Source organism: Pelodiscus sinensis, chromosome 6 (assembly GCF_052426305.1).
Source record: "Pelodiscus sinensis isolate ZL-2025 chromosome 6, ASM5242630v1, whole genome shotgun sequence".
Classification (NCBI taxonomy): domain Eukaryota; kingdom Metazoa; phylum Chordata; order Testudines; family Trionychidae; genus Pelodiscus; species Pelodiscus sinensis.
In genome coordinates, this window is record NC_143057.1 from 130375710 (window position 1) to 130389915 (window position 14206).

At 50.8% G+C, this 14206-nt stretch overlaps 1 protein-coding gene across 6 annotated transcripts in view; it reads left to right on the top strand.

Annotated features, from left to right (window-relative positions):
- UNC13B (unc-13 homolog B) overlaps positions 1 to 14206 on the top strand; it is a 341304-nt gene that overhangs the window by 266189 nt on the left and 60909 nt on the right. For all 6 annotated transcript variants that reach the window (XM_075932839.2, XM_075932833.2, XM_075932834.2 and 3 more), the window contains 4 exons: positions 2187 to 2276; positions 3694 to 3828; positions 4969 to 5102; positions 6008 to 6093. In XM_075932839.2, coding sequence (XP_075788954.2) covers positions 2187 to 2276; positions 3694 to 3828; positions 4969 to 5102; positions 6008 to 6093 — 445 coding nt within the window. The remainder of the gene's footprint in view (positions 1 to 2186; positions 2277 to 3693; positions 3829 to 4968; positions 5103 to 6007; positions 6094 to 14206) is intronic.

Genomic DNA, 14206 nt, shown 5'->3' on the forward strand with positions numbered 1-14206 from the left:
AAGCCGCATCCTAGGGAGGAACACAGAGGGGCGCAGAAACTCTGACAAGTCCAGTGTAAACGTGTCATTAGACGGGCCCAAAAGGAATGGAAAGGCAATGAGTGAAAGACACAAACCCCAATTAACAGTAAGTGTAAGTACCTCAGAGGCTGGACGCCCGCTGGCTGGGGCGGTGCTACGGGGGCACTTGATGAAGACCCAGGCCCTTGCAGGAAAGCTACATGAATTCTTTGCACTGGTTTTCACTGCGGTGGATGTGAGAGGTGCCAGGCCTGGGTGTATCGCCAGTGTGGGGGGAGGAGGGGGAACAAAAGGGTCAATTGCCCCAGGGCCTGGAGATTGAAAGGGGCCCAGAGCTCTGGGCTGCCGCTACTGGAGTGCTGCTCCATGCAGCTGTGAGGGCGGGGGCAGTACTAAGGGCTGACGGCCCTGGGCCCTCCCTCTTCCACCCTCAGCCCCACCCTTCTGGGCATGGCGCTGGGCCCCCCCACATGCCCACCCCGCTGGGCACTATCCCAGAGTGAGGGGTCAGTAGAGAAGGTTTTGGAGCTCACCGTAATAAATCCGGACCGGGAATTGTGGGGAAACTTAGATCTGGAACTGCAGAACTACTAGCCCCTGCAGGAGTAGGTTCATGGTCAATTGCTAATGCAACACCCGTTTTAAAAAGGCTCCCGGGGCTGCCCTTGGTTGGAACTGGACTGAAGAGGAGACTCCTCCAAGGGTCTCTGCTGGGACCAGTGCCGACCAGCACGCTGGCTGAACCCTCTCTTCAGAACTAGCCGTGCTGTCGGTGCTGCATTGCTGCTCGTGCTGTGCTTGTTCTGTGTGTAAATACAGGCCTTCTGACCGGAAATAGACATGGGCCGCTGGCACATAAAATGAAAAGGACGCAGACCATGTTCTCCCCCTCCCCCTCTCCCTCCCTGTCAAGGTCTCATGCTTTGGGAAAGGGGGGTAAACAGGAAGTGGCAAAGATGATAGATAGAAAATGCCTCCAGAGTGGACCCAGGCCACAAGAGTAGACAGCCCCCAGTACGTCACAGATAAGTCTGCGAAGTTACAGAGCAAACTCCCAAAACTGGCTGACTGGACAACAAAATGGCTGATGAACCTGAGTGTCGATAAATGCAAAGTCATTCACATTGGGAAAACAGCATCCCCGCTCTGTGTACAAAATGGTGGGCTCTAAATTAGCGGTTGCCACTCGAGAGAGTCTTCGAGTCGTCATGGAGAGTTCTCTGAAAACATCCACTCAGTGTGCAGGGGCAGTCAAAAAAAAAAAAGCGAACAGATTGCTTAGAAAGCATTTGAAAAGGGGTAGATATAGTACAGAAAATATACTGATGCTTTATAAATCCACGGTACACCTACACCTGGAATTCTGCATGCAGTTTTGGTCACCCCATTTCAAAAAAATATATTCAGATGGAAAAATTATAGAGGAGGGCAAGGAACATGGGGAAGGTTATGGGACAATTTCCCTAAGAGGAAAGGTTCAAAAGACTGGAACTATTAATCTTAGGAAGGAGATCAGCCCTTTCAGTGCTACAAGCCCAGTGGTCACCCAGTGAAACTGGGGTGCAGCAGGTTGGAAGCAAACATAAGACAAGTGCCTCTTCATGCAGAACAGAGTCAGCCCTTGGAACGCTTCGCCAGAGGAGGCAGTAAGGGCCAAAATTATAACGGGGTTCAAAAATGATCAGGTAAGTTCCTGGACGATGGGTCCAACAAGGGCTGAGAGCCAGGAGGGTCAGAAACAGCTCTGTGTGCTGCGGCCACCAAGCATCTCACTGCCAGAAGCTGCAGGTGGGCAGTCGGAGATGGGTCACTCAGTTCCCCTGTTCTGGTCATTCCCTGTGAAGTGTCTAGTGCCAGCCACTGCCGGCAGACAGGCTACGGGGTAGATGGACCCCTGGTCTCACCCAGCGAGGCCGGTCAGTCTGCCTGTCATGAACCTTCAATGCGCATGAAGAACTTTGTAATGAAACAGATGAATTCTTGTTGTGGAGAGGTCTCCCTTGTCCCGAGTGAAGGCTTTTCTGTATTGAGCATTGGTGTGGGTGATAGAAGTTCTGAGCTGTATTTATTGCCAAGGGCTTTTAACATCTTTGCTTTGAATGGGCGTGCGAGTGTGTGCACAGCTGGTTGCTCATTCACTTGTGCTTTCACTTCTATGCCGGCAGAACAATTTCCCAGCTAGCAGCCCGGAGCGGCTACAGGACTTGAAATCCACAGTGGACTTGCTGACCAGCATCACATTTTTCAGAATGAAGGTAAGGAGCCGTCACAGCGGCAATATTCCTGTGTGGTGGCGGTGTCCGCTACTGCTCGGAGCGAAGCCCTTTTACCCGTTTTTGATGGTTAGAAACTTTTCGGGCAAAACTACATTTCCAGCAGTATTAATAAACAGTTCCATCTGTACAAGAGCTCTCTTGTCTAAGAATATTAAACAACAAGATTTCTCATTTAATTGTGTGTCTCAAAAGGAAATACATACTGAAATCAAGATAATTCCGATAATGAATTTATTAATACAGAGCCATGGCGCATAGTTAAGATTGTGGTTACATTAATGAAATGTGCCTTTTTTGTGCTTGTATTTGTTTCTCATAGGGGCCGTGTGAGATTTGATTTCCTTAACCATTCATTGCCTTGTTCTTAAATGCTTGGTTTCTGTCTGATATATGCACTGTTGTCCCTTAGCAACCTTCACCTTTATTTGTTTTTATCAAAATGAGTTTTTCATTCATGGCATTTCAAAATGTGCTTTGAGTCTGGCTGTAAGTTCTTCGGGCAAGAAATGGTTTTTATATGTTATGAAAATGTACCAGATAAACTAACTACACCAAATAAATGTCTCATAATAGTGTGTGCTGCATTTTGAAAGTGCTCATAATCCATACAACAGTTATGTAAAATTTCAGAGTGATTCCCAAACTCTGCTTTCTGTTCAGAATGGCTCGGCATTTTTTTTAAAGCTGGGAAAAAAAGGGGAACCAAATTTGTTCCCCATCTATTTTCCCATATCTGATGCGTGGAGCCTTTTAGAACAGATGTGCATTGTGAGTGTGAGGTAGAAGATTGAGTCGGAAGCAACAGAATGAGGGTTGCAAGAGGGAAAAGGATGAATGCATCGGCATACTCTTCAGGGCTCTGATCTGCACTTTCAAGTTCGTAACATAAAGGTCAAATAAAACCCCCACCATCGTGGATTTTAAAAAATAGCCTGGGACGTTCTGGGAACTCACGGCTGATGAGATGCCAAGAGCTGTGATGGAATCTCTCTGGACCATTTTTTGCAGTGGGAGAGACTTGGATGTTTGTCTTGATGTCATGGAGAAGCCCCTTGAACCTTACCTATGAGTGCTGCCTGCCTTGCACTGCTTACGCTAGGTTTATTGCTGGAGTTGTCTGTTTTAGCTCCTCATCTGGCCCCGAGTGCCTCCCCATCCTGAGCGTGTGTGCTCACGACATCCCGGTGAGGTAGGGTCACGCACTTACCCCTGGTTTGCAGTTGAAGGACTGAAGCTCAGAGTCCAAGTGACGTGCTCAGGTTCACAGATTCATGGGGCAGCACATGGAACTGAGCCAGTCTCTGTCCAGTGCTGGGTTAGCGCTGCCGCCTTCCTCTCCTCTTCTTCCCGTGACACAGGAGCTATTTTGCTCACCTTTATTCCTGCTTCCTGCCAGGTTCAAGAACTACAGAGCCCTCCTCGAGCCAGCCAAGTAGTGAAGGACTGTGTGAAGGCCTGTCTCAACTCAACCTACGAATACATCTTCAATAATTGCCACGAGCTGTATAGTCGCGAGTACCAGACAGATCCCGTGAGTATCGGAGAGATGTGCTGCGGAGTGAATAATAGCTGAAGCTAAACCAACGTAGCTTCAGTTTTACAGGCTGTGATCTTCTGAATGCACATCTGTTGTAGCAATTGAGGAGCATTGATTGCAGTGAATGAAAGAGGATAATTTTTGCTGTCACTAATTGCTGGAGAGCTCATTTTCAAAAGCTACAGATGTTTTATTCCCTGATTAGAGACAACTATTCAAAGAGTAAATTTGATGTAATGTTCATTCAGTAACCGCCAATTAGAACGCAAACTAAACGAAGAGAAGAAATCAGGTTTAAATTGCACGACTTGGCAGGTGCAGAATTCTACCATGTTTTACTGAATCTATTGACCCTTTGAGTTGCATGCGTGGTGGTTGGTGCAACACGATGCTATAGCGACGTCAGTCCAAAGGGTTCCGTTTGTCCACGCCTATTCAGCAGCCATGTCTACGGTTCGGTAATGTGCGTGGCAGCTTGCTGGCTGGTATGCAAGGTGGGGGAAGGCTTCTGCTAGCCTGGCCCCACCCATACTCCGCCCCAGAACGCCTGTTGTAGGTGTTCTGGGGGCAGAGTGTTGCTGCCCCCACTGCCCGCCCTCCTTGTGCTCCTGGCCTTGGAGGCTGGGGCTGTGCACCTCCTGCCTCCTCCCTGTGGTGGTGGGCGGGGGTGTGCGTGGGGTGCTACCCTGCCTCACATGGTGGGGGAGGTGGCTTGGCTCCCATGGGGGGTGTGGCCCAGCAGAAGGGAAGGGGCTGGGGGCTTGCTTCCCCCAGCCCTACCTTCACCTACTGCCCATGCATGGTAACTACACTGGTATCAGTGATCTGATTAGACGTGGTTAGAAATAGTCTAGTCAAGGAGCGATGTGAGTAAACGTGTCCCTGGTGCCGACGCAGGAAGAGCTCAAGGAGGGGCCGTTTGAATACCAGACGTGTGCAGGGCTGGCCCGCTCGCAGCACGGTCTGCATTGCATGGTGTGTGGTGTTGGGTCAGGGAGCTTGTCAAGACCGAGTCCTGGTGGTGGAGCCCTCAGAAGAAAGTGACGAAGGGCACACCCTGTGCAGGGCGGGGCAGGCCTGCTGAGTCGTATTTCTTCAGTCTCACTGTTGAGTTTCTCCTGGCTTCCTTTTCAGAACAAAAATCAGGATCTTCCTCCTGAAGAACAAGGCCCCAGCATCAGGAACCTGGATTTCTGGCCTAAACTCATTACTCTGATAGTGTCCATTATAGAAGAGGATAAAAATTCCTATACCCCTGTCCTGAACCAGTAAGAACCCTCCATGTCCTTCCTGGCTAATGCTAGAAGTAGACTATCTGTTCTGCTTTATTTGTGACACTGCCCTCTGTCGTCTTCTGCCATGTGTGTGTTTGTAGCGAATACTCGTCTGTCTGTCGGTCGGTCGGATTTGTCTCTCTACTTTCTTTTTGATTGGGAGGGAAGAGTTTGAGAAGGTTGAGTTTTGATGGCGTTTGAACGCATACGCCTTGGTTATTGCACTCCTGAGCTCAGTGAGAGACCTGAACATGGGTGTTCTTGTAGAGTTGTCTAGGATACACTTTTCTCTCGCCCACGTTTGGCCCTGTGGTGACAGCGCTTTGTGTGGGGCTTGGCGCGTGTCCGTGTTCCGCGCGGGACTGAGAGTTCCGTGGGCGGGGGTGGCTTCAGTGTCCAAAAGGGCCAGTTGGTCTCCTTGGGCAGTGAGATATCAGATGCTCTCCATTCAGATGTCTCCAGCAACCCCCCGCATGCCTTGTAGGCAAAGGGGCAGATGGTGCATTGGGGATTTTTGATCTTAACGTTGCAGTGCACCTGATTAGCGTTAGCCTGTCAGCAACATGACCCCGTAACCCAACGGGGACAAGGGGCCTCGCCTTGGAAGGGCCAAAGGAGAGAGCTACGAGAAGGATGAACATTTTGAGGTAACAGTACAGAGTTAGAGAGCAGCCCGTACCAGCTGGTCTCCTAGTCACGGCAGCAGGGATATTTTCAGTCTCTTTGAACCGATAGGTCGAGTCCCGTTGGCACTTTCCAGCTAGCCACCTCGTGTCATCACAGGCTGACGGGAATGTGTCTCGTGCTGAACCGTTCGGTTGCTGGCGTTGCTCAGAGCGGACCGAAACGCCCCCCTTGTTCTCAGCCCTTCAAGCCTTCTCTCTGGTTCCCTGGTGCAGGTTTCCGCAGGAGCTCACGGTTGGGAAGGTCAGTGCTGAAGTCATGTGGAACCTCTTTGCCCAGGATACGAAATACGCCATGGAAGGTAGGAGTGCGCTGGTGTTCCCCCACGGTTGCTGCTTGACCCCGCTCCCCCGCTGCTGACGTTTTGATCCTCGCCCGCGCAATGCGACCAGCACGCGAGGAAGCGCCTGACGTGGCGATCGCTTGCTGTAACCATCCGCAGTCGCTCTCGGGGGCACGTGAACGTGCTGTTCCCATGCCCGTAGGAAGTGGAGAGCTTGTGCACCCCACGTTTTAGTCCCTAGGAAGCACCGTCCTCAACTCCTTCAAATGGCAATAAAAAAAAAGGAGACTGATCGTCGGCTTTCCTGTGCAAGCTGTGGGCACCACAGTAGGAACGTCCTACTGCCTCTGCCTTAGGCTGCTCCTGGACAACAGCTTGGAGCAGAGCTTGCCAACGCATCACCTTTAAATTCCCCTGATTAACTGAAATAGTCGCCACAGGAGCTGCAGGAACGGAACCTGCAGCCTGGCGGAGTCCAGTGGGGTGGGGTTCTGCAGTGAGGGCCGATGTTGTTGGGAGGTTTCCCGCCGCAGGCTGGGGAATCCCTGCTTGAGCTGCATTCTGTCAGGGCACTACTGCCTCTGTGGTGATGTACAGCGCTAGGTGCCCAGGCTGCTTACTGTGCACGTGCGTGTGTGTTTGTGGGCGCGTGCAGCCACCCTCGCCTGGAATATGACAGAGCCGCAGCTTGTGGGGTGGACAGGAGTGGGAAGGTTCTGCTGTTCCGTCTCCCGAAACTCCAGCCCAAGTCTCTTTCCCTCGGTGAGTTGAGCGGTAGACAGGCAGGTTGTCCTTTTCCAGCATCTCGCTATGAAGGCAGCTCACTGTAAGCAGTGTCGGCGGCGTTGGGGGGCTCCTAGGAACCTGGTCTCCATCTCCAGATGGTCAGGGCACGCTCATCCACAGGGGTTTTACCCCCTCCAGAAATGGGGGCAGTGCGTGCCGAGGCCGGGTCACTCCCCCAGCAGAGTCCTGGGGTTTCCAGCGCTCCGTTCGTTCCACAAGCATTGGAGTTGGCTGACTGTACCTTGTATCGTCCATGGGCCCAGTGGTGCAAGCGTGGATTCAACTTCCGTTGCCTTAGCCAACTGCGTTGGGAGCAAAGTTTGCTCAGCACTTTCCAGGGCGAGGTCTTTAGTGCCTGTGGCCAGGGGCTCCTGCTGTAAAACACAAGGGGCCTATGCCGTCCGCATGCGTACCTCACGTGCACTGCATTGATTGGTGCAATGTCCCAGCACCTCGGGTGGCTCCTTGGTCTCTCTCAAAATGGCCTCCAAGCTGTTGGGTGTTCCTGTATCCAGTTCCAGTCAGAGCCTTACTGGAAGGGTGTCCAGCCCTCCAGAGGGTGGGCTCTGGTTTTGCACACCATCCGAACAGCATGTCGTCAGTCAGGGTTTCGAGATTGTCCTGGTTGGTTTCTGACAGGTCGTCTACCTGGTCGGCGGTAATGAGCTTTCAGCTGCGTGTGTGTGCTCCCTTTGTCTAAAGCGTTGGACCCCGTGCACTTGGGCCAACTCAGTAGACCTGAGAGCCCCCGGAAGTGACAGGTTCAGGCAAGGATGAAACCAGTCGAGCAGGTTTATAGCCAGATGAGATGCATTAACAGTTATCAGCAGAAAGTCTCAAGGGTAAGCCGCTGTGTGTCCTACACAGGTGCATAAGCACCCCCTCCCCCCCTAACCAGGGTCAGTCGGCGCTCACCGCTTGCAGTGCCCTTTTATAGACCTGTGCAAACAACTTAAATCACTTCTTTATGTACCAGGTTGCCACCCTCACCTGCCTAGTTCCCACCCCTCACCTTCCAGAAGGGGGCCTAACTTACTCTCCTTCGTGCTGTCAACTTTGACTCAGTCCTGAACTTAGGTCGGTACATACATGAGTTTTGGGGGAGTCTTTGTACCAAGATATTTCTTCTTAGGATGTTCCGCTACTCCCCTTTGGCTTACGATCTGCACCCGCTGCCTCCCTGTGTCCTTCCATGCTCCACCTAACTTACACAATCACACAATTATCAAGAGGGCCTCTTCCTTGGCTGCCGTGTTACTGCACCAAAGTCTTGCTCACTAGATTCCAGGCCTGTTGCTGTCTGTCCAACCTGCTCTTCAATATCTCCAGTGATGGAGATTCCACAGCTTCCTGAGGCAACTTATTCCAGTGTTCAACCACCCTGACAGGTAGGAACTTTTTCCTAATGTCCAACCTAAACCTCCCTTGCTGCCCATTGCTTCTTGTCCTATTGTCAGAGGACAAGGAGAACAATTTTTCTTCCTCCTACTTGTAACACCCTTTTAGATACTTGAAAGCTGCTATCATGTCCCCTCTCAGTCTTCTCTTTTCTAAACTAAACAAGCCCAATTCTTTCAGTCTTCCCTCATAGCTAGGGGTGGATATAGGGCAGGGTGAACGGGGCGGCCGCCCCGGGCCCCGCGCTTAAAAAAGCCCCGCGCATGCACATGGTGTCACGGCGCATGCGCCGTGGCAAAGGGGGGCCCCGCAGAGTTATGCTGCCCGGGGCCCCGCAAAACAGTCATCTGCCCCTGCTCATAGCTCATGTTTTCTAGACCTTTCATCATTTTTCTTTCTCTTCTCTGGACTGTCTCCCAATTTCTCCACATCTTTCTTGAAATGTGGTCCCAGAACTGGACACAGTACTCCAACCGAGGCCTAATCAGTAGAGCGGAAGAAAGACTTCTCATGTCTTACTCACAACACTCCTGTTAATGCACTCCAGAAGCGGGGGGAGGGAGGATGTGGGTTTTTTGCAACAGTGTCACACTCTTGCCTCATATTTAGCTTGTGGTCCACTGTGACCCCTAGATCCCTTTCTGCAGGTCTCCTTCCTAGACAGTCACTTCCCATTTTGTATACATGAAACTGATTGTTCCTTCCTAAGTGGAGCACTTTGCATTTCTCTTTATTGAACTTCATCCTATTCACCTCAGACCATTTCTCCAATTTGTCCAGATCATTTTGAATTATGACTCTATTCTCCACAGCACTTGCAACCCCTCCCAGCTTAGTGTTATCTGCAAACTTAATAAGCGTACTCTTTATGCCAGTATCTAAGTCAGTGTTTCTTAAACTGTGCAGTCGGAGGTGTGCCGCGGAGAGCAACAGAATTCAAAGTGGCTGCCCTTAAAGGGGCAGGTGATTTTTTTCCCCCCCCTCAATAGCTGTCCCCCTGACCCTTCTCTCCCCTGCCTCCTTTTTTTTGTTGTCAAAAAAATCCTTGATGTTCCTCATAAATAATTATTGTTTGGTGTTTCTCAGTCTTAAACATTTTAAGAAACACTGATCTAAATAGTTGGTGAAGACTTTGAACGGAACTGGTCCCAAAACTGATCCCTGCAGAATGCCATTTGTTATGCCCTTCCAGCATGACGTTGAACCATTGATAAGTGGTTGGATAACTGTTCTCAGAGAGCTTCAGAGGGGTAGCCGAGTTAGTCTGTACAGGACAAACGTTAAAAACAACAAATAGAATGGTAGCACTTTAAAGACTAACACACCGTGTAGGTGGTATCATGAGCTTTTGTGGGCACAGCCCACTTCTTCAGATGTGCAAAAACAGATTGCGAGAGGCCAAAAAGTACCCAGACATGATTTATTTCAAAACAGACCCAAAAAAGAAAATAACAGAATTCCACTTGTCATTACCTACAGTCCACAACTTAAACCCCTCCAACGCATTATCCACAATCTGCAACCTATCTTGGAAAATGAGCCCTCACTCTGAGGCCTTGGGGGAAGGCCTGTTTTCGCTTGCAGACAACCCCCCAACCTGAAACAATTTTTTTCTGGTAACCATGCCACACAGCTGCCTCATAAGCATCCAGGAACCCAGCCCTGCAACCAGCCCCGTTGCCAGTTCTGCCCACATATCTATACAAGTGAATGTCACTGGAGCCAACCACGTAAGCCACCAAATCAGAGGCGCATTTAACTGCACATCCAGTAATGTGATCTATGCCAGCAGTGCCCCGCTGCTGTATATATTGGGCACACTGGACAGTCCCGACGGGAAAGAATCAATGGACACAAATCAGATATCCGAAAAGGGAACCTACAGAAACCTCTTGGTGGACACTTTAAGCTGCCTGGTCTTCAAGTTGCTGTTTTGTTACAGACCAGTTCCACAAGCCAAATACACAGGGAAGGGTTGGAACTACAATTCATTCACAAGTTTAATTCGCATGCCAATGGTTTGAATCGAGATACCGGATGGCTGGGACATTATCAACCATCAAACAATGAAAGTGCCAATGGTTCTTTGCCTGTATAGAGTCTGGTATTGGTACTCTTCCTTTCTAATTGCTAACTAATAGTCTTGATCTGCTTCTTTTAACTCATCAGTTTTTAGGTGCTCCTAGACTATCAGTTTTGCCTGTTACATACCAACTCAGTTTTCCCTTTGATATTTATACACCCACTGCCTCCTTTTGTTCCTCCCCCGCCCATATTTTCCTCTCCTCCTTTCTCCCCCATTTATTTTGGTTCTGGACATATAACACTCCTGTCATCTGAAGAAGTGGGCTGTGCCCGCGAAAGCTCATGATCCCATCTACGTGTTTTGTTAGTTTATAAAGTGCTACCAGACTATTTGTTGTTTTTTATGTTCTCAGAGAGTAGTTATGCACTCACCTTCCAGTAGCCCCATCTAGGCTGTATTTCCCTTGTTTATTGGTAAGACAGGCATGCAAGACTGTATCAAATGCTTTACTAAAATTGAGATGTACCACATCCACTGCTTCTCCCTTGTCCACAAGCCTCGATACCCTGTCAAAGAAAGCTATCAGGTTGGTTTGACATGAGTTATTCTTGACAAATCCATGCTGGCTGCTCTCTATCATATTATCTTCCATATGTTTTCAGATGGATTCCCTAATTACTTGCTCCATTATCTTCCCTGGCACAGATGTTCAATTGACTGGTCTGTAGTTTCCTGGGTTGTTCTTATTTCCCTTTTTATAGATGGGCCCTAGATTTGCCCTTTTCCAGTCTTCTGGAATCGCTCCCAACTTCCATGCTTTTTCAGAGATGATAGCTAGAGGCTCAGATACCTCCTCTATCAGCTCCTTGTGTATTCTAGGATGCATTTCATCAGGCCCTGCCGACTTGCAGACATCTCACGTTTCTAAGTAATTTTTCACTTGTTCTTTTCCTATTTTAACTTTGAAACCTGCCTACGTCTCTCCAGCGTTCCCTGTTGTAGGCATCCGATCGCCATCACCCTTCCTGGTGAAAACTGGAACAAAGAAGTTGTAGCACCTTTGCCATTTCCACATTTTCAGTTATTGCTTTTCCTTCCATAGTTGGATCTAGTATCTGACATTCCATTCTTGGTTTATTGAATTCTGGTTCCACGTCTTCTGTTTTAAGGGGACACCGTTTTAACACAGTCACTGAACCACGTTGGTAGTCCCTTTTGTTTAGACTTAGTTTTTCTGTCTCTATTGGTACCATTTTTCTATCAATATTTGCTGTTACAGGTTGTTGTAATTTTCACGTACTTTAGACAGCTGAACTCAGAATTCGAGTAAATGTGCTGGTCCAGTTATCACAACACATCCTGGTGCCTTTCTCAATTGTTTCTTGGGAGTAAGTTTCTCCAGGTGAGAGCGGGCTTGCAATTGTCGTGTAACCCCAACCCCCCATGCTCTGGTGCAAGAAAAAGTAACGGTAAGGGGCACGTGCATGCAGAGTGTCACTTTTAGAGAGGGTGTATGGTGCTTGCTGCAGGAGAAGTTAGGGGGCTGAGACGGATTTGTAAGAGGAGGAGCTAAAAGCTGAAGAAGCAGTAGGGGGTTGTTCTGTATACAAAGCCATCTGCAGGGGGCCTGTGGGGCCTGGGGCAAGTCAGCCTGTATGGGCCCCAAATGGGATTGGGGGGTGCTGGGTCTCCTCAGGAGGTGGACGTGGGCCAACCAGGGACATGGGCCAAGGAGCTTAGCTGGAGCAAAGTGCTGGTAGGGCCAGATACACCACGCTGCCTCCTGCTGGCTCAAGGCAGTCAGCTGCTGTCCTCACCTCCTTTGACGCCGTGATGTTGAAATCACAGAGTCCAGTGCGGTCGCCCCAGTTCGCCCTGCTCTAATTCCATCTCCTCGGTGCGCATGGTGCATTAGGGCCTGCTTTTGCCCTCTTCCGAATGTGGCTCTGTGAGAGATCCTGCCGCGGGAGAGACTCCCTTTCGAAGTGGGTGTGACTCGGAAGCCTCTTCCATTGGCCGCCTACAAGCCTGCTGCCGTTGGAGTCAGAACTGGCTTGGAAATCAGCTCAGTGGTTACAGCTCTCGTTGCCTGGGCTTTAAACGCCGACGTTCCGATCGGATCAGACCCTTCCCTGAGAAATGCAAATTTACGCACAAAATGAGCTGCTGTGACGAGCAAAGAGTCGATTTAATCCGTGTCAGTCGCGCGCGGGGCTCCCTTCTCGTTTCCTGCTTGCAAGGCTGCTCCCTCCGGTTCCGCGTTGCCCAGCGCTGTCGGTATCCGCCAGAACCCCCGCCAGGTGCAAACACTGCGTCCCAGAGCGGTGTGCGCGGTCGAGCAGAGGCCCCTCTCTGCGCAGACGCCAAGACCGATGGGTGGGCGTGTCCTTCCACCGTGCAGCACACGTGCCTAAGTGCTGTCATGGTGGTTTCCCTTGTGCCTCTGCCCCTACGTTCTGGGTAAAATGAGCCCGCTCTGCTCACCGCATGGCAAGTCCCTGGCCTTTGGCAGAGTGAGCAGTTGGGCCTAGATAGAGATTTCCCTCTCCCTGGATACAGCGTACAGCGCGGAACGCACTGAAGCTCTTGAGCTACCTGAACCTCATCTGCTGAGGAGGCTCCGCAGGTTAGCGGATGCTGTGTGAGTCGGAGACAACGGCTGTGCTGGAGGCTCGTTCAGCCAGACCCCGTCGAATGCTGGCGGGTAGCCATGTCTGTCATGCCGAACAGTCCCCCAGGCAGGTCCCAGGAATAGGGCCCTACCAAATTCACAGCTGTGAAAAATGCCTCCTGAAACCTGGTCTTGTGTGTGCTTTTACCCTGTGCTGTCCCGATTTCACAGGGGTACCAGGGTTTCTCAGACGGGGGGGTCCAGACCCAAAGGGGGGTTGCAGCGTGGCCACCCTTCCTGCTGGGCAGCCCGAGAGCAGTGGCTCTTGGCCAGGCGTGCAGCTGTGAAGGCAGCGCCCCAGCTCCAGCAGCATGCCATCCCACGTCACCCTCGCTTCTGTGTGCTGCCGTCAGAGCTGGAGAGCGGCAGCTGCTGCCGGAGGACCCGGCTCTGCTGGCAGCAGCACAGAAGGAAGGATGGCGATACCATAGAGCTGGAAGAGCCCTCCAGACGTCATGTGGTCCAGCATGGTAGGGCTGAGTGGAATTTAGACCAGCCCTGACTGGTGTGTGTCTAATCTGCTCTCAAATATCTTCAGTGATGGAGATTCCACAACCCCCCAGGCAATTTGTTCCAGTGATTAACCCCCCTGACAGGCAGGAGGCTTTTCCTCATGTGGAACCTAAACCTCCCTTGCTGCAGTGTAAGCCCATCGCTTCTTGTCTTACCATCAAAGGGTAAGAATTTCCATCCTTACTCTTTGTACCAACCTCTTATGTACTTGAAAACTGCTCTCATGTCTCCCCATCTTCTCCTTTCCAGACTAAAGAAGCTCAGTTCTTTCAGCCTTCCCCCATAGCTCTGCTTGCCAGACCTTTCGTTGTTCTTGTTGCTCTTCTCAGGGCTCTCGTTACCATGCCGTCGTACGTCCGGCAGCGCGGAAGTGAGGGCAGCAATGCCACAGCTCCCCATCAGAAACCTTGCAACCCCTCACCAGCCCTTTTTGGGTCCCACCAGGGCGTTTCCGATGGAAATCGGTGAAATCACAAAATGTATGATTCTTAAAATCCCCTGACTCTGAGATGGGCCACAACTGGCAGGGCCCTGCCCGAGAATCGGCTGAAAATGGATGAGCTCCACCGAGGGAGAACTTGGCTCCTTGCTGCTTTTCCAGGAGCACCTAGAAGTGCCGGCTCCTGCCCAGTCCTGCTGCCTCCTGTGTCCACAGTGATACAGGTTGCCATGGCAACCCCCGTTTGGCTTTACTTTGCTGCCAGCCATCATGCCAAGGGACGGTTTCGGGGGCGCGG